This window comes from Lonchura striata, chromosome 1 (genome assembly GCF_046129695.1).
Source record: "Lonchura striata isolate bLonStr1 chromosome 1, bLonStr1.mat, whole genome shotgun sequence".
Lineage (NCBI taxonomy): Eukaryota > Metazoa > Chordata > Aves > Passeriformes > Estrildidae > Lonchura > Lonchura striata.
Window position 1 is genome coordinate 6,362,622 of NC_134603.1, and position 26,704 is coordinate 6,389,325.

The following is a 26,704-nucleotide window of genomic DNA, read 5'->3' on the forward strand; positions in this document are numbered from 1 at the left end:
TCCAGCAAGGTCTTTCTTCTGAAATGACCAAGAGATCTTAATTTTGTCCAATATTGTCAAAGAGCATGGTGTCAGAAAATCTGTAGAGTTTGTTTTCCTCAGGTTTTGTGTTTTGACTTAATACTTCTTTGCTTTAGTTCTCCATTAGTGTAAAGGCATTGCTTGAACATGATGCCACACAATGAATTGGGATTGTAAGAAGTTGAGTTTGAGGTTGTGAGAAGTTGAGAAGTTGTGGATGCCCCATCCCTGAAACTGTTCAAGGTCAAATTGGAAGGGGCTTTGAGCAGCCTGGTCTAGTGGAAAGTATCTTTACCCATGACAGGGAGGTTGAAACCAGATAACCTTTAAGATCCCTTCCAAACCAAACCATTCTAAGGCAGAATGATTCTGTGAGACATGACAGGGATGTATCTCCCATCAGCAGATCAGAATGACATATCTCTGTTCTGCTGATGTGATACAGGTAACTGCTGTATCTCTGATTTTCTGTGTGTTGACTTTTTAAACAGTGAATTAGATTCTAACAGACTACTTCTAACCAGATACTTTTGATCAGATAATTTGCTCATTGTTCTACTACAGGAAAGGATGAAAGAACAATAGCTTAAGAGGCTTAATGACTGTTTTCAGTTCTGTGTTATCCTCTAATGAATGGGGCTGCACAGCCTTGTTACTGCTATTAAGCATAAATCACATGATGAGCAACTGTTCCATAGTCAGATTATTATAGCTTTTAAAATACTATTTTGTGGACATTTGTGAAATATACAATGTATTTACTTAATGTGATGGAATGAAGATTTTTGGCAGCACAATATACAGTCTCACTTGCTTAAGCCCATAAAATCATTTTAAAGTGTGATAGTGAGGATTTATCTTCTTTCTGATAAATATTCCAAACCCGAAGAGTTTTTATATCATGCATTCAAGTATAATCAAGTATAAATCAGGATGAAGACAGTAATGTTAAATAAATGGCACTTCCAAGCACTCTAAAACAAAACCAGACAATTAAATCTTATTTGGGTTTCCCACAGCTCAAAACTTTCCTATTTATCATTTATCATTAGAACCTATTAGGAGCATAAAAAAATTAAATATACCATCAGATTTTTTTTTTCATAACACAATAGAACCTGAATTAATATGGAGTCTTTTTTTTTTTTTTTTTTTTTTTTGGTCACACTATAGAAAAAAATAAACCCTAAATAATACAATCACCAAATGGATTGGGTTGGAAGGAACCTTAAAGATCAGTTGGGTCCAGCCCTCCTCACATGGGCAGGGACACCTCCCACTAGATCAGCCTGTTCAAAGCCCCATCCAGGCTGGCCTTGAACACATCCAAGGATGGGATGGAATTACATAAGGAAGGAAAAAAATATCTATGCAGTGTTTCACTGTGGTTTCATTTGCTACCTTAAACTGCCCCATCATGGTACATACTTTGTGTGCTTATATACATTATTCCTACACATATCTGTAGACCCATATGTAAAATTGCAACAGTCCTAGACCTACCTGGAAAATGTAAACAAAATTGCATAACGTTGCATAAATGTAAATAAAATCACATAAATTTATATTAAAATATGTAAAATTGAAATTCACTGCTGTATTGAAGTTTTCCTGTAACACCACTTTGGCTGAAACACATCTATCAGCTCATCCATGCCCTGTGGACTCAGCTTTTCATATTTTGTCAGTTCTGATGACAAATTAGATAGTCGTGTTCAAGTTCTTCCATGTTGTTTGTATTTAAAGAGGAAAACCAGCAAGACCAATCCAGGCCTTTCCCTTCAGTGTAATCTATACTCACAAACAGCTCCTGCTGGGGAAACCCTTCCAGGGTGCCTCCATTACCTCCTGCTTCTCTGACAAATGAACATTTTGATATTGATGTTTGTTCTGTTAAAAATTCTGATATAATAAATATTACATTAGGTTTGAGACTTTGAAGCCCTCACCTTCTATCAACCTGGGAATGAGTGAAATCCACAGGTCTGGGAACCTTTGCAGGCTTCTGGATGGAAATTTTGTGATTCAGCTTTTCCAAAAAATATAACAGCTTTTTGATAGAGTCCAAGTTCATGGATTTGTGGATTTACTGAGGAAGTGAGAGGCTGAGTAGGAAGGTGGTGAGGCAGACTTTGCATGAACTCATATCCAGCTTTGTTAGTACAGGTTTGGGTTGGAAGGTACCTTAAATATATTTTAGTTCCAACTCCTCTTCCATGAGCAGGGACACTTTCCACTATCCCAGGTTGCTCCAAGTCCCATTCAACCTGTCCTTGAACACTTCAATGGATAGAGCAGCCACAGCTTCTCTGGGAAACCTGTGCCAGGGCCTCACCACCCTCACAGTAAAAAATATTCATCCTAAAATCTGAAATAAATCTCTTTTTCAGTATAAAGCCATTTTCCCTTTTTCTATCACTACATCCCCTTGCCAAACATCTCCCTCTTTTATATAAGCTACCCTTAGGTGCTGAAAGGTGTTGCAAGGTCACCCTGGAGCCTTTTCTTCTCAAGGCTGAACAACCCCAACTCTCTCAGCCTGTCCTCAGAGGAGAGGTGCTCCAACCCTATGATCATTTTTGTGGCCTCCTCTGGGCCTGCTCTGAGAAGTCCACACTGTCCCACAATTTCCTGTGCTGGGGATGCCAGAGCTGGATGCAGCACTGCAGGTGGGGTCTCACAAGGGCAGGCAGAGGGTCAGAATCCCCTCCCTTCACCTGCTGCTCCTGGAGCTCTGGATGCAGCCCAGGACATGGTTGGCTTTCTGAGCTGCATATTGCTGGATCCTCTCCAGTTTTCCATCCACCAGAACCCTCAGGTTCTTCTTTGCAAGGCTCCTCTCAATGAGTCTCAGTCTCTACCCTTACCTGGGAATATCCAAACTCGGGGGTGACACTTGGATCTGTTGAACCTCATGAGGGTCTTGTGGGCCCACTTATCTGCAGAACAATCATATTTGCTGTACCTGTGGTATGACCATAAGCATGGTGTGATGCTCTGGTGCTTGGATTGCCTCATATCCTTGCTCCTTGGGCAGCTGCATCCCTCTGCAGCAGAGAAGGGACTGCTTGGTTTTACTTGTCTTTGCCGAGCACTGAGCCAGAGCTTGGTTAAAAACTCTTTCTCTGATTCTTGGAGATCTTTGACTTCTCTAAAAAGCACCCCAGGAGTGGCTCAGGAAGCTGGACTGCCAGGGACCAAGTTCAAGACTTTTCTTTCCGGGCAGGAGTGTAATAACAAGGGAGAACTGAGATGTAGGGCTCAGTGGTTGTGATAGCTGTAGTCTTGAACTGAAACACTTCTCCCCTCACCTGTGTCTTGCCCTAAACCCAAACAAGGGGCAGCAGGACACTGTGACACCAGGGCTGGAGCAGTGACAGCTGCTCTGCTGGCTGTGGTGTCTGCACTGAGTGCTTGGGCACCTGCAGATCCTGGAGTAGCATTTCAGACTTTTAGAATGTGGGAGAAATAGAGCAGAACCCACAGCTGGAGTTGGATGTCACACCCTAATATGACACAAGTGGCAGTTCTCTTTGGAAAGTTGAGGGCTTGCCTCTGGCAACCTCATTTTATCCAGGCTGACAGGAGATGAGCACTGTGAGCCTGTCAAAAGATAACAAAAAAAAAAGGGAGCAATGGTAGAGCTTGAGACTGCTCCTCTGCTGGGGCACTGGCCTCCATAAACAGCCTAAATGCCTTCCATTCTCTTACATAAGATCCAGAGGCTAAACGTGAGCAGACACTCATAAGAGGAAGGTGAGGAGGAGGAGGAGTGGGGGCTTTGGACTCAAGTTTTCTCATTTGTATGGATGAGTTTGGTTTCTGGCCCGAGGCACTGACTTCTCCCTTAGCTCCCTGTCACCAGCCAGGGCTGTAAGTGCAGCCTGTGCTCATTAGCCCAGCTGCAGCTGTTAGGAAAGGCACTTTGCTCTGGCATAACTCAGACTTTTTTTTCCCAAGGAAAATGTGGTGGCTCTGTGATGTAGAGGTCTGCTGTCTCAGGCATGCTGCAAGCACAGTGCCTTCCTTACACTGGACTCAGGAAGCAAACATAAGAAACATGGGTCATTAATTCTAGAGAGTTCTTCACTGCTTCCCAAAAAATAAAAACCCCAAAAAATAAAAACCCAATCCACCAAGCAAATTTTAAGAAGCCAGTCTTGAAATCACTGCAGATAAGCAGATTCTTTACTGTGGGCAGCCAACAAACCTGTTTCCTCTTGCTTACACATGAAAGGGGTTTATTTTTCCCAGATTTCTGGGTTCTCCTCAACTTTCTATTCCTTTCCCCAGTTCCATACATAAGTTTATGTGAAAAAACAAAGTAAGCTTTCAGGATTTTACTTGTTAACATTGAATTATTAATTGTACATCTCCAAATCACTGTGAATAAACAAGAAATCTTGGTGAAATCTGATATGGGGGAATAATATAATATAAATTTTATTGGTAGAGCAACCAAGACACAAATAATCAGTTTTTCAGTGCCTTTACAGAAATCAGGAAACAGAATCAGAGGGACACAGCGTATTTAAAGATTGCTGATCTAGCCCTGATCTAGTTCTCTTCTTCACTGCACTGAGAAATTAGGCCACCCTGCCCCTTCTTGAGCAATTTTATCTCACCTAAATTTGTTTACTTCCAGGCATCCTCCTGTTCCTCAAAAGCAAACTGATCCATCTCTAAAAAGACACATGCCTTGTGTGCCTTGAATCTGGGTGTAGATTATGTAGCTCCGTTTTCCTACAGCTGGAAATGTTGCTGATTCCTGTGGGCAGCTTGTGTCTGAAACTGCACAAGTATGGGGACTAAAGTTCTTCACTTATTTCCCCTCTCCACCCTGTTTGAAAATAAATTAATCTGTAGAAAGAAAATGGAAATTTTATATAGTAAAGAAATATTCTTTCCATAATATGTTAAAAGAATACTGGTTTATTTCCAGTCTTATTTTCCCCTAAGAACTCACCTATAATAACTGGATGAGTTTTCCTTTGAATTTTCTTTTATTTGGTAGTTTGTTTCATAGCTGCAAAGATAGACCTCCACTTTGGCATGCCATTCTCCTGTGCTTCCAGCTGAGAAATCACATAAGAAAAACATGTCAATTTCTGAGTCAAATTTAAAAAGAAAAATCCTACTCAAAAGTAAATTAAATATCACCACATGGCTTTGTCTGCTTTCAAGTTTTATAGCAACTAAGGTTAAGTTCAGGACAAATGAGCCAGCATTTTCCAGCAGACAAAATCACTAAAGATTTCAAACCAGATTCCCCCTTGACTCTATTTGGTATCTAAGGAGAGATATGTATTTTCATTAAAATTTAATTTCAATAGACCTTATCAGTTTTACCCACAATGCTCAGAACATTTTATGGTCACCAACTATAACCTCAGTGAAACTTCTTGGGTAAGAGAGGACCATGTCTACAGGGACACAATCCATAAACATCCACAGATTATTCTTAAAACAAACAACAGATAAGCCATGTACCCTATGGCCATGTGCCAGTAGGAATTTCCCAAAAACTATATTCAAGTTTTGAGTTAAAACAATGAGGGAAATTAGTGTTGTCATTGCATTTTTCCTGATCTGTGGGAAAAGGCAGTTACTGGTGAAATGCAAACACTTGGTAGTGGGGACCATGAGGATTTAATTCTGAGTTATGCTATTTCTATGAGACTGACTTATATTTTCAATTTTTAAAGCAGTAATGTTTTATGTATAAGGGACTTAAATATAAAGAAGTGATTTCTCCAAGGATCTGGCTTAAATGGGATGCAAGTTCATTTCTTGAATTTCCAGTCATGGTTTACTCACAAGATTGTAATTTCTTGTCATTAGAAATGTCATGATTATGTGTGTATGGAGGTTGTTTGTGGTTTTTTTTTTTGCAGTTTGATAATTTCATATAATGCAAAATAGTATTTTTTTTCCCAAGGAAGAATCAGATCCTAATTTTTCCCCCCATTCTGCTAAGAACTTAGCTTCATAAAAAAAAAATTGTTTTACTTACCAAAAAAATCACAAGCAACTAAACCCTTCCCTGCTACAAAAAGAAAGATACAAAACCCCAAAACAAAACTAAAAATGAAAGCAAAGTATTAATTTTTTGGGCAGGTGAATCTGAAAGAGTTCATGGTTTTCTATTAAACTACCCTAAAGTAATTGTTCTGATTTGCTTCAATAGCACATCTGAACTAACATTTATCAGCACCATTCAATTTCTTATGCTAGGAAACTGTCATTTCATTTATATGTAAGCTATTTGTCCACAGAAGAGAAAAAGACAGGGAATGATAATTTAATATTTTGTGCTACACAAGAACCTAGTGTTGCCACATTGAATTCTGTAATAGCAAGTTCAAAAGAACTAGAAAGTTCAGCACTTATTGCAATGAACAATTCATTCCAAAAGATGTTACAGAGGCCAAAAGTATAAATCACAAAGTCATGGACACAAATTCATAGAAGGTAACTATGACTGCTGGAAATAATTGCTTGAATATAACCTTTGAGTCAGAAAGGTCTTAAATTTTGATTGCTGGATCTTGCAGGCTGTAACGAAGGGGAAAAAAATGAACTTTTCAAGGCTGTTTACTGTACTGTGTGTCCACAGATCACTGCTGTAATAACTGGGAGACTCCTTTGAAGTATAAGGGGATAAAATAATAGAATTATAGAATGGCTTGGGTTGGAACGGACCTTAAAGATCATCTTATTTCCTGCTGTGGGTAGGGACACCTTCCACTGGACGAGGTTGCTCAGGGCCCCATCCAACCTGGCCTTAAAACCTTCCAGGAATGGAGCATCTACAAATTCTCTTGGTAACCTGTGCCAGGGCCTCACCACTCATGGTCTCATGGATAAGATCATCAAAAGGCCAGCACAAAAAGAACCCATAAAACATTTTACTGAAAATATTAATAGTTCTGCACACACTTTAATCCTGTTGGGCACACACACGTTACCACTTTTGACCTTTTTTATCCTGACTCCAATTAAAAGCTGAGGTTATCATACTGGATAAGGATCTAAATGTTGATATTAAATCAGTGCTATTAAATACTCCAAATAGAAACATAAGTAACCAAGGTTCATGATTCATACAAATGAGCATGTTTGCAGAAATAATTAGAAGAAATAAATATAGAGAAAAAAATAATTCATGTGGCAAATTAACCTGTTTTTGCTAATAAAATTTTCTTCCATCATAATGTACTTCAGACAACATTAGAGGGACTCAGCAGTGTGTAAGCCTTCCACTTAAACTTTCCCTCAGCAGACTGATGATGTTTTGGCATGTTTCCCAAAAAAGGTCTTTGTTTTACAGTGCTATGTGAAATCAATTTCCATAAAACCAACAGATTTAAAACCCTTCTCTGCTGTAAAAGCAAATGATAAATAAAAAAAGCATTAAAAAGTGCTCTTCTTTCCCTTTAAACCTTTGAAAGCTTTGCTCATATTCAAATGAGGAGTTTTTCATGTGCACAGAACATTTGTTTAAGCTTCTCTCTCTGATACCAGAGCAATCATTTTTTATTTTGGTTTCTTGAGCCTTTCCAGTAGACCACAGCAGACAACGTGGTTCAATAACAGCTGAAATTGTTTGGAGCAGTGTATAGCTCTTGTCTGTTGGAAACAGCTTTATTTATTTGTTTATTTATTTATTGCTTTTATCTTAAATGATGCTTGTAGGAAATACATGGAAAGACTTCATGCTGCTTAAAAGCAACCAGCTGGAAATTGTTTAGCTCACATAAATTAAAATATACATAAGCAAGAACAGATATTTGCTGATTTGTTCTACCCCATCCCGCTTCCTGTGGAATGACCTTTTTGCCAGTATTTATCTATAACAAGCAACAGTTTTGTTCTACAGACAAGACAGGAATTTGTGTTTAAACTTCTGAAACTGGTCCAATTTGTAAGTTTGCTTGAGATTCTTTTTCCAGTGTTGCAAAACTGTTTCACACCAGAATCTTGCCTTTTGTAAGGCTATTAATGAAATTTTTTTTGTTTATATCTTTAATATAAATCCTTCAAGAGTTCAACAAACACTTGGACAATGCGCTAGGGCACAAGGTGTGATTCTTGGGGATGCCCTGTGCAGGGTTAAGAGTTGGACTTTGGTGATTCTTGTGGATCCTTTCCATCTCAGGATGTTCTGTGATTCCATGATTCTCTATTTTCTGTGTGTTTCTGTACAGAACTCAGCACTTTCATCCATCCTTAAAAACTGAATCTGGTGTAGATATCAGCTCATTAGTTTTATCTGAGCTGATGTGGCCACATGATGTACATCTACATAGAGGAATAACCTCAGATTGGAAAGGCATTGCAGCAGGAGTGGCACTTCCCTGTGGCTTCTAGTTCTGGCACGTTGTGCTTTTAAGTTTCTTGTGCTCTCCATCCTGGAAGTTTTTATTCTTTCAAGAAGAACAGGTTTTCTGGGTACAGGGGAATTTGGGATGCTTGGATGGGCATCAGATACCTGTGGATGGTGATCCCAGTCTGGAAGCTGTAGCACAACACCAGTGGCATTGCTTCTGCACTTGGTGCAAACAGCAAATGCGTTTTCCCTTTTTCTATTCAGTTCATTATTTCAGTTCCACCGTTGCCTGCATGTTTTTTAAGAGCCCTTCTGGTTACTTTCATTGCACTTTAGTGATCACAGTTTGTAATTTGACTCATTGCATTCCCCACAAGTAGATTGATTTCCCTCTTGAAATCTTGATGTAGTTTGTGTACAGCATGTGTTATCAGAGGGACTAACAGTATGGTTATCTCATCTCCAGTTGTTGATGAGACAGTCATCCAGCTTCTCTTTACAGTCCACAATTAAAATTAAATACCTGGGGGGTAAAATTCCTCTGATCTGTTTGATATCACTGCTTTATCAAGAGATGACTCATGCTGGAAATGCCAGTTCCTCTCCAATGAATATAAAGGCAGCCCACATCATTAACTGGGGTGTAAGTACTGCTCAGATTAATCCAAAGTACGAGCTCTGACTGTGCATCAATACTCAGGTGGGCTTGAATGCTGAGTAAACTCCAGACAGGTTATTCCACCCTTAATGTGTTCTTGGGTCTTCAATAGCAAATGTATAAGAATAGCCAGAAGGGAGCATGGACTACAGTAGTCAGCACTGAGAATAAAACAGCTTACATTCTGTCCATTTTTTGAGGACGAATTTGGATAACAGTGAAATCACATTGCACCCAGAAAAAAGGAATGTACTTTTTTGGCTGAAGTCTTCTCCTTTTGGTGCTGAAAGCAAATGCCATGGGAGAATGAAAAGTGGCAACAGAACTTCCTATCTATAAGTTTAGGGTGAATTAGAAAAGATATTGGTAATTAGGAGATCATGCATAACACAAAGAGGAAGGGCAATGTGGTTAAAGCCAGAGAGAATGATGTTGCATCCATCAAAGTGCAAGCTGGTGAGAAGTTGCATAAGAATGTGATCCATGTGGGTACATGGAAAGGTTTTGTTGGTGAGATGTTATGCTGGAAAAAGGTCTATAAGAAAGCTGAGAAAGGAGTGAGTTAAAGATAACAGTTAAGCCACTCACCCGAATGCCTAGCAAACAAACTTCATTCACATTACTTGAGCTACTGCACACTGGATAATGATCATTTTCAATGAAAACATGAATTTACAATGCAACTTGAAATAAACAAAATCAAAACTGCAAATATTTTCTAAGCAAGGAAATAATATTGGGACAACAATGGTTCTTCTCTAACAATGCTCCTCTGATTACTTTTCTTCTCGATTTTTCTCCTTGTAGTTTTGCTCGTCCAGGGAAAGGTTCATGGCTTGGTAAAGGCAACCTGGAGGCAGGACCAGACCAGTCCAGTATGTCATTAGAAAATCTAGTGTTTGGAGCTGGCTACTGCAAACCCACTTCTTCAGAGGTAAGGAGGATGAGGAATGATGTCTTACTTCAATTCCATCACGCAGAGCATCCACATTGTTTGTGGAGAACATGTCATGATTTTATATTTCCTGTAGAGGACTTTTTTTGAAGAGCAACCCTTCAAACATTTCTGCATGACCACCTGGCACTTGGCTACACAACTCCTGGGTGTTCAGCCCCTACCTGCATGGACCATTTCATGGTTCAAGATGTATGGATATATCCCCCATGGACAGTGACACTTTTAAGACAGGATTCACCTGACCAGGCATCTGCTGTCAGGTGGAATTATTTATTCAGGAAAAGGTCCTGGCTTTCAGTTCTTGTGCATGACAGTCAGACGATAGGAGTCATTATTAAGGATGCTGTGAAAAGTTTTAAAGTTTTGTGTCCAGAGTATTGTGTGTGCGCTAGCCTTTTTTTTTTTTTTTTTTTTTTTTTGGTGAAAAAAGTTTCCTCAGCCCTAGAAACTAACCCCAGAATATTGCAACCATTAACCTGTTAAGAAACCTTGATTCAAGGCTTCTGATTAACATGTTGCCCTCAGCTTCCCTCAACCTTTTCTGTCAAAGTTTTTCTGTATAAATATTAAAAATATGCAAGCCTAGAGCACTTGGTGCAGAGGAACTACCAGGGAATTAACAAGGGCTGAGAGAATGTTTGGCCTGAGGCTGCTATCCCAAACTTTGGGTCAGTGCATGCTTTTGGCAAACAAGCTGACCTCAACCTCTGCCTCTCTGCCAGACAGTCACATCATAGGCATTTAAATAACTATTTGTATTTTAGGCCAATCTCATCACTTATTAGAGAGAGTCTTCTTTGGAGAGTGGTGCCTATTTTCATTATCCTCTGCACAAGTCTCTGTTGAAATAAGAGCAATGGAAAGCTGTCCACTCCCATTTTTGCTTTTAGTCTCCAAGGAAAAGTCTTGGTCTGTTGTAATTAGAAAGAAAAACTTATTTCCTTCCCAATTTTCTTCCTTAGCTGGAAACTATCTTCTACCTATCTCTGTAGATCAATTTTTTTTAAAAGGCAGGATAATTGTGAGTTGACCCTAACTGGAAGCCAGGTGCTCACCAAGCCATTTTATCATTCCCCTCCTCAACAGGACCGGGTGCAATAGAGAAAAATTGTGGGTAAAGATAAAGTCAGTTTAATGAAGCAAAATCAAGGCCATGTGCAGAAGCAAAGGAAAGCAAAAGATTCATTCTCTTCCCATCAACAGGTGATATCCAGTCACTTCCTGGGAAGTGGGTCTTCAGGGTATGAAGTGGTTTCTCTGGAACACAAAAATTCTAAAAGTGAATGTTCCCTCTTCTCCTGCTTTTCCTCCACTTCTATTGCTCAGTACACATCCTATGGTATGGACTATCCCTTTGGCCAGTTTGGGTCAGCTGGCCTGGCTGTGTCCCCTCCCAGGATCTTGCCCACTCCCACTCTGATGATGGGGGAATGTTGGAGGACTGCTGGTGCTGGTGCTTGATGCCTCGTGGAGGCTGACCTAGAACAGAGACCAAACAGAGTCAAAGAATAAAGTAGGGATTTATTAAAAGGCCTCCATGGGTACCACTTGGGCAGCACAAGAGCCCAGCCAGGGCTGCACCCAAGATGAACCCAAAATGGTCACAAAAAATGGATGATCAGCCACAAGGTCTCTCACTTTTATAATTCTGGTCCATTTGCATATTGCAGTTAATTGTCCAATTACAGCTTTAGGTTATGAAGTCCCATCCTTCTTGTTTTTCTCTCTTCAGTCCATGTTGTTTATGCTCTTGGGCCTGAGATTTGGAACATTTGTCCTTGGTCCCCAGGAATTTTGTCTACCTGCTCTGTGAAGAGAGCTTACTACACACTGAAGCAGTACAGAATCTGAAAAATATAAAAGCTAAAACCTGAGGCATCATGCTCAGCAGGAGCCAAAACACTGCAGTGCCACCAATACCTCTGCAGCCACCAATGCCCAGCACAGACTGGGAGGGCTGCCATGGAGAAAGTAAACTCCATCCCAGACAGAGCCAATACAATTATTATTATCCTATCAGATGAACTATGAAATACCAAAAGGAAATTGCTCTACCAATAACTGGCTTTAACACACTACTACCCTGCAGTCACCAGAATGCCACATACCAACCTCATAAATGTAATGTTGCACAGTCCACATGGCCAGATGTGCATTTGTTTAGCTCCAGAAACCTCCATAAGTCATGAAATCTGTTCTTGAGCTCAGTGTTTTAATTTAATAGACTGTGATGGCCTTTTTGCCTATACATGATGCATGATAATGAGCAAAAGCTATTTTCTCTTGGCTTAACACACAAAAAAAATTATAATTTGGAGATAGAAAAGAAACTGTTGTGGTGCTACACCTAACTCCAAGCAAAGGCCATGTGACTGCTGGTTTATATGGAAGTTTATATCAGGCTTATAAGGGATTGAAGGAAGAGGAGCAATAGAAGTTCTTACCACGCTGTAGTACTTGGCACTGGGTCAAGTTTTCTTCCCTTTAAAAACTTGGAGATATGATTCCAGGTTGTTTGAATGCATTTGTTAAGCTTCAATTGGTTTGGAGAATTTTGCATCACTGCCAGTGGGCATGAGAATGGGTTCTACCCTTTTCATGAAGTAGAAAACCCCAAAACCTGCAGACCTCTCTGATTGCTATATATATATTTTTGTTTGGACCTTCCCTTGCATGTCTGAATTAGTAACTGTGAATACCAGAACTCAAAATATACCACACAAATATTTCTGTTCGTAAACTATTCTGATTTGATGCAACTGGCTAAATCTAGGGAGAAACATTAATAGATCTGGTCTTCTAAGGCTGACAAAGCTTCACTGAGAGGCAGGACATGGGAAAATCAATCTTATAGGGATGTTGGTTAGTTTCTTTTTATGTCATAAACTCCCATGGAACATTTAGTGTTGGTCTATCCTCTTTTAAATTTGTTTAGCTCTATTTTCATCTCCTTCTACTTTTCATGTTCATTTTTGTGTTTTCCATGATCTAAGAAGTCTCCAGGCTTAAGCTCTTAAAATGCATCTCTTGGGCAAGTGCCTTCGGTTTAGTATCTTTTCTAGGGAACCAAATCTGATTATTCAGTTTACTGTAAGAGTGCAAACAGTCAAGACTTTCCTTGTTTTAGCCTTAATTATTGTCAGTAAACCAAACAGAGCTTCTTTTCCCCCTGACAGTTGCAGATAGATTATTTTTCCAGAATACTTTACCAGAATGCTCCTGAATTCCAGTGTCGGAGCTCTAAGTCATTCCAATTGCACCCTTTTCCCCAGGTCTAGGCATTAAAACCCCAGGAAAGTTTTTGGTGTCTGAAACCTTACTATCTCCACAATTTATTCAGTTTCATAGGTTTGGTATAAATTCTACAAATTCAAAAAGCAGATTGGATCACAAAAGTAAATTTTGTTCTCACTAATGTCATCATGTGTAGTAGATGGATTAGTGGCATGGTGTTTTGGGTTAATGTTGCAAGGTTTTTGGCACCAGAGGGGAATGGGACCAGGGGAGGCTTCTGTGAGAGGAAAGAACTTTCCTCCACATAAAATAAAGACAATTCACCATTCATGGTTCAGAAAAGATTTGAACACAGTAGAGTAGTGGCTGGATTTACAGTAGTCTTAAACCCCCAGGAAAGCCAGAAATATGCTGAATTATGAGGCTAAAACTGCCAAGTTATGTTCTCCAGGTATCTCTTGAATACAAAGTAGAAGACCCTTTCCTTGGTATACTCTATATAGGTCATACTTTCCATTTTCCCTTTCTTTTCCTGATAGGATTTGGCTCCATCAGAGACCTAATGCTCACTTTAGCCCACAGAATGACTGTGGAAGTGTTCATCTAGTTTATGTCACTGATTTGCTTTTTCCTCACTGAAAAGGCAATTGACTGCCTTAATTTTTAAAGATCGTCTGCATCTGTCAATCTTCTTCCACTTCTTTCCACTTCCTGACCTAATCTTCTACATTTGGGCTGCTGATGTGCCACTGCTTAATGACAGATCCTGAAGGCTTCTTGTTCTGCACTTCTGACTTCTCACTGTGGAGGCTAATTAAATGCCAGCAGCTTTGGATTGCAAAAGTGCATTTTCCCTGGATCTCACCAGATGACTTCTGGGCATCACTGCCACTTTCCTCATCTCCTGGCTTAGCAGAGTAGTTATAATAATTAATTCTTAGGTGATTTTTTTAAAAGTCTTTATGTCTCTTCACATTCCCTTACCTAGCAAACAGGGATCTTCCTTTTCTCCTTTCTTCCCTCTCTAATATTTTTTCTATACCCGTACTACAATTTCCCATCAAGCACAATTAAGGCAACAAAGATATTTGAAAGAAGATTTTTTTGGTTGTCAGATAAATATTAAGAAAGACAATTTTTTGCTCAACAAACTAGAAGAGAATAATCTACAGAATAATAAAATCTATGAAATAATAAAAAGTGCTAGAACTTTTTTGAGTTATTTTCAGCTCATAACCTATGCTCACAGGGAATATATATCACTGTAGATATGTGTTCAAAATAGGATCCTATCCACTGCAGTCTTGGGGGATGCCAGTGGGGTGAAACAGCTTCATGAGCTATGTGTGACTGGTGTCCCTTTGGGGAACCTGAATTCCCCTTTGTGTCTGCTAAATTGCTTTTCTGTGTGAGGAAGTTCAAGGGGTTGTTTTGGATGTTACAAGGTCTGTGTCTCAACTCCACACTGACTCACTCTTTCAGGTGATCTCAACCGCCCTAAGAGCCGGATACTGGAAAATTTCAGCAGCTTTATTTATCTACAATAAAATAAACTATTCCTTGCAAATCTGCAAAATGAATGGTCACTTACACTTCAGGATTTCTGTGCCTTGCCCAGCAGCATAAACCTCTTCTGTATTCACTACTGTCAGGCTGGTTTAATGTCTTTGTAATATTGTGCATCACATGCCTGCTGTGTTATAATCAAGTTGAATCAATGGCATACTGGGGATTATTAATAAACTGTACTCACAGTAATCTTATTTTCATTTGGCTAACAGTTGCACTGCAGATAAATTGACTTCTAAGTAATCAGATTGATTAATCATATGATTTCTCATTAATAAGGTACTGGTGTTTGATGAGAAGTGTTCTTTCATCTAGCATTGATGCAGCAATCCCAAAAGACATGAGGCTTATGCCTGGCATAACACAAGAACCAGGAGTGTCATTCAAATAAAATTTGTTGATGATAAATATTCTTTTCCACAGACAGTTTGCTAATATTGTCATCTCTTCAGCAACATATGCAAAATCTGAGCCGTTCTAGCCTAGCACCAAAACATTATTCAAACCCACATTTTTATGTCTCATAGCAGTCATCTCTGGTTTAGTCTTCATTTTTTTCTTTATATTTATGGCTCTTTGGCCAAATAGTTGACTTTTTCAGCTCTTGAAGTAGGAAGACTCTGAGATTATCTCAATTCATTGGAGCATAGGGCTAATAACCCCAAGGTTGTGGGTTTGATCCCTGTCCAGGCCATTCACTTAAAAGTTCAGCTTGATGATCCTTGTAGGTCCCTTCCAACTCAGAATATTCTTTGATTCTGTAGTGATTGTGCATCAGAGAGGAGCCCAAATAGGATCTATTGTGAGAATTTTAATATGTAATATAATTCTGTGGTTCTAAGACTGCTGATACACATTATTGTGGGTTTTTAAATATTTTTTTTTAAATCCCAGTATTTAAAATAGTTTTTACTTATAATTGTTCAATGTAGTTTACATTAGAATTCCATCTAGAATTGTTAATTTTACATGGAAATGCATTAATTTTCATCTCAGACTTCTCTGCTGGGTTGTGAATCTTTAACGGCAAAACTTCTTTCATGTGTTAGAATGCATTTTTATGGGTGGTTTTTAAAAATTCCTTGGTTGTCTTGCTGATGCAAATGGTGACTAGCTGTGACTGGGACTCCAGCAGATGTCCAACACATAATTATTCTGAAATACCAAGACAGCTGATATACTGCTCTTTATAAGGTAAAATGACAAGTGTCTTTAATCAGTACGTTCAAGGCACCATTTGTGATAATTACTGATGAAATCTTTAATCTTTGGTTGCCTGAAGATAAATGGCTGATCTCTAGAAAGAATGAAATTATTTCCTAGCTGTGGCAGAAAATATGTAACTAATAATGTGACAATAACTGGTTTCTTTAATCACTGGCATATTTCTTTTTTGTGGTTCTTACTTTCTGATCCAACAAAAGCAGTGCATAGCAAACCAATGATCTCCATTTTTATTGAGTTCAAAACTGAGATTAATTTGGGTTTAGGCCTGAAACATGGTGTTAAAATAACCTTGCAATCTTTTTGCTATGAGTGTTCAATGAAAATGTCATGAAATCAGCTGGAGATTCTTGTGAGGGTGATGGTGACTTGTCCTGGAGAAAATCCTTGGGAATTCCTCTTTTTGGACTGATAATTTATTCCTTTTGTGAAGCAATATAATTTTAATAGGAAATTGCTCTTTTCATATGTATTTTTTACTGTTTTTCTTCATTGTTTATGCATTGGAAATAATCAGATTTGTGCATTCTCCTTTCAAATCTCACCTGAAAGGATTTTTATTATGGCTAATTTAGAGAGTTGTGAGTAGTGTAGTAAAATGCAGACTAAGCATGGAGGACTTATTTCTCTTTCACAGCTACTATTACAGTTACATACTGAAGAATTTATTTGGCTTTCCTCACCATAATTTCTGACATTTTATGAATACATTTATGTGACTTGTACAGTCATTCACTTGACTGACATTCTTTCAATTCAAGATTTTCCTTTCTGGAAATTTCACCATTGATTTTTCAGGAGTTTTATAGGAAGCGGCTTGTGTAACACCTCTTTTTCACTTTCTTCCCCGAAGTAAGGTGCAGGGGCAGTGGGAACAGACTTTTTACTCTTCACTTCAGGAACTGGACTTGACTGCTCTCTAACTTTTGAAAGAATCTTTTATTATTCACTTTTTCTTTCTTCTCAGTATTTTTTCCAGTGGTGCCTTTCTTAAAAATCATATGCCCTAAGGAACACTAATCCCTAGCTCCTAAGGAATAATAATTCCCACTGACTGATGAGAGAGTTCCTGAAGGGAGAGCAAATCAGCTCTCACAGGTTCTGAGCTGATGGCCTTTCCAGGGTGAGCAGAGATGGCAACAACAGCACAGTGGAGATCCATCATCTGAAAGCCAACCCTTTGCTCTTGGCAAGTGTCCCAGACAGCAGCTCAGGGACTGGGGAATAAGAAAAGAGATTCCCTCTTTTTCCAGCCACTTTGGCTTGTTTTGTGGAAACAAATCTTCAAGTGACAGCAAAAGCTGACACCTCTGTTCACAGCTATCACGTCACTCTGTAGTGACCCAAGAAGCAGCTTCACAGCTGATAAGAATTATAAGTTTTGGTGCAGTGCTAAGCAGGAACACTTAGAAGTGCAGTCCCTGCAACGTCAGTTTGTGCAAAACCAACTGACCCCACTCAAATGGTCTAATATTTTCTCCAAGGATCAGACAAAATTGGGCAATGTGACAATCAGAAAAGAATGGGCTAAGAGAAAGAGATGGGTCAGTGTGTAACAGAGGTGAATAGCATGAGACAAAAATTTAGCAAACAAAGCATTTATTTTGCAGCATTATGGCAAAATAAGAACAATTTTAAAATATCGTCAGGACAAGAGTAACTTCTTCTGAAGATGGCTTAATCACATATCCAGAATTTCTACTCAAGTGTTGGGATGTGTGTCAAAAAGAAGAGAAATTTGGATCAAAATTAGTTAATGCTTCAAGGAAGCTCTTTGCATTGCCAGGAAAAGAATGTGAATATTCTTGCAGTTACACACATGAGCACTTGGGTGAGAATATGGGTCTAAAGACTTATTTAGGGTGAGCCAGACACAGTCAGAGGCAAATGAACTTACACTAGTTTTTTGACTGGCATAAACCTTGAGAAGAAACCAAGCTTCCAGTCAGCCTAGTTTTACCATAGTATTTACTTCAACTGTTCCCAGATTCACAGTACAGTGTTTGAATAGGGTCTGACAGATTGTTAATATCTGTGCCCTCAGTCCTGCATGACCCCAGGTTAGCTGGGTGTGCCATGAAATACAGAGGAGCTGCAGTATCATTCATGTGCTGCCTCTGGTTCAGAGCAGATCAAATAAGGCCAAGACAGACCTTTACTCATCCCTTTCTTCCTTGTCTTCTTCATAGACTCATAGAATGGTTTGGATTGGAAGAACCTTTAAACATCTTCTACTCCAAACCCCTTGCAATGAGCAGGATCATCATCAAATGGAACAGATTGCCCAGAGCCCTGTCAAACCTGGCCTTGAATGTTTCCAGGGATGGGACATTTGCCAGGTCTCTGGGCAATCTGGCCCAGTCTCAGCACTCTCATCACAAAATATCTAGTCTAAATCTACCCTCTTTTCATTTCAAACCATTGCCCCTTGTCCTATCTCAACACGCCTTGCTAAAAAGCCTGTCCCCATATTTCTTATAAGTTGCCCTTAAGTGTTGGAAGACTGCTATGAGGTCTCCCAAGATATTCCCAAATTCTTTATGTGGGTGGGATAAAACCATAAAGTCAGTTGAAGGCACCATATATCTAGCCTTTGATGACCCAAGGCAAAAGTCATTGCCATCTGACAGGTTTTTGTTAGGCCCTGATGCAATCTGCAATGTCTCTGCAGGAATTAGATCTTCCTGGCATTGGCAGAGTTGGCTGATGAGAAGTAAGGGGTGAAAGGCAGAGCAGGACAGTGGGACACCCCCAAGGCAGTGTTCAATAATGTTCAAGTGGGTGGTAAAACTCTGCTTCTTCTCTATACATTGTGTTTCTTTCGTAAATAAATACAGTTCAACTCTCCAGAGCTGTCAATCAGTCTCTTTCTCCACTACTGAATTCATTAGAAGTATTTTATTTAACACCATAAAATTATGGCCTACAGAATAAATGGTAAGCTACTCATAGCTCATGAAATTTGATTGTCTTTGAGTGTCAATTACTTGAGGGCTGGTATATGTACTATGCATAAATACAGGAGGTATCTATGGGGCTATGAAAATGAACCTGTGAAGACATAATATTTATGCAAATTTATACATTTCCAGCTATTCAAAAGTTCCCTATTTTGTTGCAGTAAATTATAACATATCAATGTAATTTCCTTAAAGTAAATACCCAGGAAATGTTCTGATTAGCCATTATTTCTGTTTCAGTGTTAGAACAGAAATTGTAGATTTCTGCAGTGATAAAAAGGACTGTGTATTATTTGATCCTTGGCTTTTCCATTTGATGTATGTTTGCATGCATGTGAAAGACCTATAAATGATGCATTGCCTGAGAGTGTCATAAGTGAAGACTTCAGGAATGTGGCAGAATCACAGGATTAGACATTGAGCTGTTTCCTGGCATAGAAAAAAGGCATAGAAACCACATCCCCCCACATCAAAGAAACCAGACCAGCATTACAGCACCTGGGCGAAAGAGGAGCAATTTTTGTGCAGAGCAATTTTTTACAAGAAGGAAAGTGCCTTTAATCTGGGCTGTAAATTATTTTTTTAGTATGATTTGACATAAAATAATACTAATAAAATAAAATATTACTCGTTAAAAAACAGGTTTTGAAACATTTGTCAAAGAAAGATCTAATGGATCTCACTTTGACAACTTCAATTATCAGACATCATCAATACTGAGTGATGGGACTCTGAGCCTCAGAATTTTCTTCAGCAAAATAAGTAGGGAAGTAATGAAAACTGATTTGACTTGGTTTTGCAACAGACCTTGAAGTATGTTCTCACAACAGATCTTCTGTTGATTTTTTTTTTTTTTTCCCCACAATACAATAATGGACAAGATTCAGGTAACCTGAGAAATGTCACATTTAGACCAAATGAAAAGATTTTTTTTCTCCCCATTTCTGTAGACCTTAAGTGAGCTGGTATAACACATTGCCAGAAGGTGCTTCTGTGAATTTTATAAGATTTGACACAATTGTGTAAAATGACAGCACTGACACAGCCCTTGTTCTGAAAGGATGGGAACTGTAAGGGCTGTGATATAAACCAGTATTTGGGTTGTTTGAGGAAGACTTTTGCTGGAAGGCATTCCATTTCTGGAGCTGTCAAGGCTTAGGCTTTTATTTTGTTCTCTTTGTTTACCTCTGTCTCCGTGAGTATCAAATTCTTGACTGTGATTGCTGGCAAAACACAAGACTTGTTGGATTTCTCTTCTGATCCGATTTGACAAAGACTATAGAAGTCAAAATTGTTTACCCATCTCTTTGGGGAAAAATGGAAGTCAATCACGAGCCAAGTAGAAAGTCTGGGATATGCAGGAGCATTTGTAAATAATAATAAAAAATAACAGTCCTGTCAATAGAGACATGATTTCTTTCCACTTGCATATGAATCATAGGAACCTACTTGATAACACTTGTGGCTGTGTAACAGGCTGAAGGAAACAATAAAACAAAAACTCTGCCTTGGTTACAAAATGTCAAACTGCTTAAAAAATGAACTCATAAAGGTTGAAGTAATTTTTCACTGTCAAAAGACAGTTAAGTATTTCCTCTTTAGCCATTGTTTGACATTATTGCTAATGTTTAAATTTGCTAAGATGAGGAAAAGATCAGAAATAGTGTTGTGATTGTTTCATTTTTTTATCTCCATTTGTGAAGACAAAGGTAATTAACCAGCATGTAGGAGCTGCTCTGATTATAGAAATTTTAACAGTGAATTCTAGGCAAAGCTCTCAATAAATAGATTTGGGTGGGCATGGCTGGCACTGCATCTCTTCCCTCCTATGAGAGTCTGTGTGATCAAGAAGCAAAATAACCTACTAGGAACTTATTTTCAGGTTGTACCTATAATTTCAGAAGCCAATCCAGCAGTAGCAAGATGACAGGGTTCAGTGATCTTGGCCACCTGCTGTAGTAGCCTGGAAAGCAAACAGTGCAATTCATAAACATCCTGCTAAAAGGCACTCATGTCTATACCCTTGTTATTAAAATAATTCACAATTCTTCTTGGTTTCTTGATGGCTTCATACCATGTTGTTGTGATGTATGTTTCCCACACACCAGTGAGTGTTGAGAAAAGCAATGGCTCAGCCTGATGGATTGATGTGGAATATAGTGTGGAATATATACTTTTTATTTTTTTAAATTATTTATATGGCCTCTTTGAATTTTAGTTTTCTCAAGAGAAGGAACTATATCCTATTTCTTATTGTATTTCTATGATGCTTGTATAGTGGCCCTCAGATTTTGCTTGTGGAAGCATCTAGCTCATAAACACCTTTTCTAAAAAATGTGATCAGGTAATGAGGAAATCCATCACCTCATTTAAGCAAGATAATTTTTATCATATCTTTAGTATCCTTTCTGCACTTTCATTGTGCCTAGTTCTTTATATATTCCTTTCTTTGGACTGCAAGATCCCTGTCTTTGCCTTTGACTGTTCTACACAAATTATGCTCCAGTGCTTGAAGTAAGCAATTCTTCCTCCATACACAGACACAGCTGTAGCTGAGAATAACTTTAAAAGAGTAGCAGAATGTGAAGTTTTCAGGTTTTTAGGCTTAAAATGTCAGCTTTGTGTTCCTCATGTGCTCAAGGTCTTCACATAACTAAGTTAAGCACAGTGTGTTGGGAAGTTGCAAGTAGCCCCAGATAAGTTTTCATTGGCATGACCTTCTGCATAGACAGAGCAAGAGTGATTGCAATAGGGACATTTAATTATTGAGACTGTTCAGTGTATCCTGTGCTTAGGGGTAGGATATCAGTCAGGATAACCCTTACCAGTCTGACTTCAGTGATAATACTGTTCTTTAAAAATAGAACTCATCAAATATTTGATCAGTTTGATATTTAATTTTGAGGCAGTTCCTGTCAACATTTTGGAAAGGTAAAAAATAACCCAAATTTCAGAAAGCCCAAATGGAACATCAGTGCACAAGTGCAGTGAGACTTGGGCTATTTCTAGAATGTGACTGACATGCAGACAATGCAGGCTCAGCCTGGTTCTCCTCCTGTACCTTGTAGCCCTCTGACCTGCCATTTTGCTAGCAAGAAAGAAACCCCAGGCTCTGTGGTCAGAGACAGGAAGGAGTGGTGTGACTGCAGAGTTGAGTCCAGCACCTCTGTGGGAAGCTGTGAAATAGGCATATATTATAAAAGGTTGGAATATATTTTCCATATGAATATTCTCTCTTCATCCTAATGTTTACTGCTCCCCACATTAATTAATTGCTATGGCATGCTGTTCTACGTTACATGATCAGCACATGTCAATTTATCTAAATTCACAATGTACAGGTGAGTTTAAGGTATGATTTAATTTGTATTTTTAGCTCATTATAAGGTTGTAAAAGGTTTGTTGGCGTGCTTAATTGACAGGTCTTGAAATGCGAAGTCACAAGGACTAGATTGCTCGCAATCACTAAAGAAAATGTCTTTGGAAAAAAAAAGGAAAAAACAAAATAAGTGTGTTTCATTTCACTTTGAAGAAGGAAATACTTCTTTCTAAGTTGACTTAACACATTTCTTTTTTTTTCCTGTCTGGGCAGTGAACTGTAAAATCAATTATTCCTGTAGCTCTTGTCATACGTGAACAGAGATCCAAGCCTGAAGTCACTTTCTCTCTGGCAGTGACTGCCAGTACATAATAGAGGCTGGCATTTGTAAATAGGAAGCTGCAGTCCTTGTTGTTGCTTTTATTACATAAAAAGCATGTCAGAGTGACCATTTGCTTCATGTCTGTGCTTCAGAAGGCAACACAGAGCCAAGTAGTTTGGTACATGCAGTTTGACAGAAGTTCACTGTGTTTAACAGCATATTCTGACAAACAACATGAAAGAAATGGCACCTGCAAGAGAACTGAGTTAAATTTGTTTTTAGGGCCACACTGGCCCACATGCACTGACAAAATGTCTTCAGCCAGCTCTGGTATCAGCCATGGCCCTGCTCTCTTGTAAGGACAGGAGACCTTCCCCTCCCTGCACACCTCTTCACTTCTATCTCAGGTCCCTTCAGTTCCTAATTTTTCTCTAAAAGGATTTCTAAGCTCACACTAGACCCAAAAAATACATGCTCTGGGCTGATTGTCAGCTTCTTGGAGTCAGCAATTACTGCTGAGTGAAGAATCCAAATCATGATGTCTGAAACATTTCTCCTCTCTGAGGGAAGAATATACCTATTCTAATTCAGGATGCTCCACAATTATTTTCCTCTGTTCAAAATTATATTAATTAGGTTTTTAATTTTTTGTTTTGTTAATAAGCACTGGGGTGGAACTTCTCTGCCCACCTCTGAATTGTCTGCCTCTGAGCTTCAAGTTTAATTTTCTTCATGCACAGTCCTTTCCTTTCATACACAGTGGAAAGCGAGGAGCATTTCTAGGGAATTGTGCATTATAAAAATGTTAAAGAGGGACTTTTTTGCACAGTTGTGAAGTGATAGGACAAGGGAGAATGATTTTAAGGGTAGATTTGTGCTGGTTAATTGAAAGAAATTAATTCCTGTGAGAGTGGTGAGGAACTGGAAGAGGTTCCTGGGAGAAGCTCTGGATGTCTCAGTCCTGGGAGTGTTCAAGGCCAGGTTGGTTGAGGCTCTGAGCAGCCTGGGATAGTGGAAGGTGTCCCTGCCCCTGGCAGGGGTTTGGAACTCGGTGACCTTTAAGGTCCTTTCCAACCCAAACCATTCTAGGATTCTGTAACAACAACATTTGAAGTGGAGGGGATGAACTGTGCTCCAAAAATGCCTGTTTCTCTCTCTGTGCTATGAAGGGAGTCCAGGATGATGAGCTGAGCTGGACATGTTTGTGGTCTAAATAAAAACTTTTGCTAGATACTAATCTTGCCACTCTTATGCAAGCAAACTGTGGCATGTAATACAGCTTTGGTCATTATGTAATGTAAACACTTGTAAATAAAGCCAATAATAATAATAATAATCTATAAAATCCTAGAGAAAATAATTTATTTCATTACTTATCTCTTTATTCATGTACTTAATATCAGACAGTATATAGCATTGATAGAAATACCCTGCCAGCTGCTAACCTTTATAATTACACAGCATAAAGCCATCTCCACCCCAGCCAGAGCCACAGCTGAGCACATCCTTCCCTGTTGCCAGGCGTGCAAGTTGAATCAAAACATTTTTGACATTTTCTGATATCCTGAATGCCAATTGTAATGGCACAATTGTGTTAATATCAGTTAATATCAGTGAATGGGGTCTCCTTTTCCTTATGTGTGTGTGTACATATAGGTGGGAGAGACAGAAAGATGTTAACAAGTGTTCTTTTAAAAATTTACTGTTTTGTTCTGCTGCCTGGAGAGATGAGTAATAACAAGGCAGCTCTTCAGCTAAGTGGTCCTTGTTTGATCACAGAAACAGGAGTGGATTTTCTTTCCTTATCTGTGAGTAGGCAGCATGGACTCTCTTTAATCAGAAATGACAATGTATTAAGACCCTTTTTGATGTCTCCACTGTGTTATTTTTGTTTAGGATATCAGAATTTGCACCGTGTGTATGTATTAATACATATTTAATTTTAAATTACATATAAAGACCAGCTTTAGCCAAATAGATAGGAAGACATTTATATAAATCTTTGCACCTAATCTGTCCCCCTTTTTTTCATAGTTATTTTGTAATATTTTGGGGGTTTGTCCCCATAAAATTGTAATTATTCAGTGTTGCTCTGTCATCTCTTAGCCAAAGGATATCACAGTGTGCTTTGTGAATGTTCCCTACAGGAACTCTTAGTAATAACAATATGAGGATATGTACTAACGTGTCATTTTCAGACATAGATGTAACAGAGGGAAATAAAAGCACACCCAAAGGGTTGTAATGGATAGGGTGATGTGGGAAATAGCAAAGGTAAGAAGATTTTTAGAAAGCTGAAAAAGCAGGCCCTAGAAACAGAAAGAACAGAGAACTAGCTGCAGCTGCAAAGTCTGAAAGTAGAAAAAGTTACAATGGTATAGCAAGCAAGGATATTAAACAATAGCCTGAGTTTTAGGCTTGGCTAAGATAGACCTTAAGACTGCAGGAAAATGTACTTAGCAAGATAGTAGAAGGTTTTAAGGTGAATAATGGTGTATTGTGTATTGTTAATAGAAGGCATACCAGCAAGCATTGTGTGAAGCAGCTGTATATGTGCTTTAGGTGATTGGCTAGAACAACTGCCTGTAAGCTTCAGCAATATGCTATTGCCTAAAAAGTCTTTAAAATGTTCTGTAACAAAGAAATCTTTGGCTGCTGCTGGCTGTATGTGAGCTTTGCCATCTTTCTACTGTCTCAGCCATGTAATGAGGCTGATGCTGCAATAAATGCTCAAGGAATGTTCCCCAGCAGTGCCGTCCTGTTCATGAAAACAGCTCCCCATGAAAACACAGGGTGACATCAGGCTGGCAGTGTAAATAGTGAGATTCTGCAGGGCTCCATCCTTTTCCCAATTCTCCTCAACATCACTAACATCTTAGATGCAGAAATACTGAGTAAATTTGTTGATGATGCTAAACTAGGAGGAGCTGTTGAGTGCCTTGAGGGCAGGGAGGTTCTGCAGAGAGATCTCAATAAATCAGAGAAATGGGCAATCACCAACAGTGTGGAGATTAACAAGAGCAAGTGCTGGATCCTGAACGTGGGATGGGGAACCCTGGATGTACAGACTGGGCAATGAGGCTGGAAAGCAACTGTGGGACAGGATCTCGGGGTCCTGGTCAGTGGAAAGTTGGAGCCAGAAGCACCCTGGCAGCCAGGAGGGTCAGCCCTGTCCTGAGGCATCAGCACAGCATCACCAGCCTGGCAAGGGAGGGGATTGTCCCACTCTGCTCTGCACTGGGGCAGCCTCACCTCCAGTGCTGGGGGCAGTTTTGGGTGCCACAACATGAGAAAGATATGAAGGCATTTCAGAGTGTCCAAAGAAAGGTTATGAAAATTGTGAAAGGCTGTAAAGACATATGAGAAGCAGTTGAGGGCTAGGAATTTGGTTCAATAATTCTAATGGATCCCTTCCAAATCAGGAGATTCTATGATACATGATTCATACAACTTCTCTTGTGCCAGATGATCCAGTGCTCATCTCAGAAGGATGCCTTGGGTCAGACATTGCTCTGACTTTTATATCTTCCTCAGTGCTTAATTTACTGCTAAAGCAATGTTTTTGCAGCTTTAATTTTCTCTGTGGTGATGTATAATCCTAGAGATCAGGTGGAGGAACAGGACTTTCCCCTTCTTATTTATCATAATCAGAATTATTAAAGAACTTTTATAGAATACCCTATTTGAGCTTTTACATGAAGAGCTATTGTGACTGTAGATACTTGTGATGATATAGGATGAAAGAGCCTCCAATCACTAAGTTCACTGTGGGTCTCAGATTCAGTCAAAGAAAGAAACTGAGAGTTTTTAGCCAGGCAAAAAGCCTGGGAAAGAGCTGGAGAAGAATGTAAATAATTCTTTATCTCTCTTGTTTTTCACATTGTTTATAGTTAAGTTCTATCACTGTGCGTCAAGCACTCTGCACCAATGGTGTGGGTTGTTTTTACTTCAGGACCAATGGAGTTGGTCCTCACGAAGCTCTGTATAAAAGAGCAGAGCATTTTGAATAAATCAGGGTTTGACTCTCATGCAGCCTTCTGAGTCAAGTCTTCTCATTCCTGTCTTGCCTCGACAACGACAGTTCACTGCTTAAAGTGAGTGGGAAACAGA

The 26,704-nt window shown here is 39.1% G+C and overlaps 1 protein-coding gene across 3 annotated transcripts in view; it reads left to right on the forward strand.

The window, feature by feature from the left end:
- FAM135B (family with sequence similarity 135 member B) overlaps positions 1-26,704 on the forward strand; it is a 257,473-nt gene that overhangs the window by 188,088 nt on the left and 42,681 nt on the right. For all 3 annotated transcript variants that reach the window (XM_077781909.1, XM_021546046.2, XM_021546047.2), the window contains exon 7: positions 9,816-9,942. In XM_077781909.1, coding sequence (XP_077638035.1) covers positions 9,816-9,942 — 127 coding nt within the window. The remainder of the gene's footprint in view (positions 1-9,815; positions 9,943-26,704) is intronic.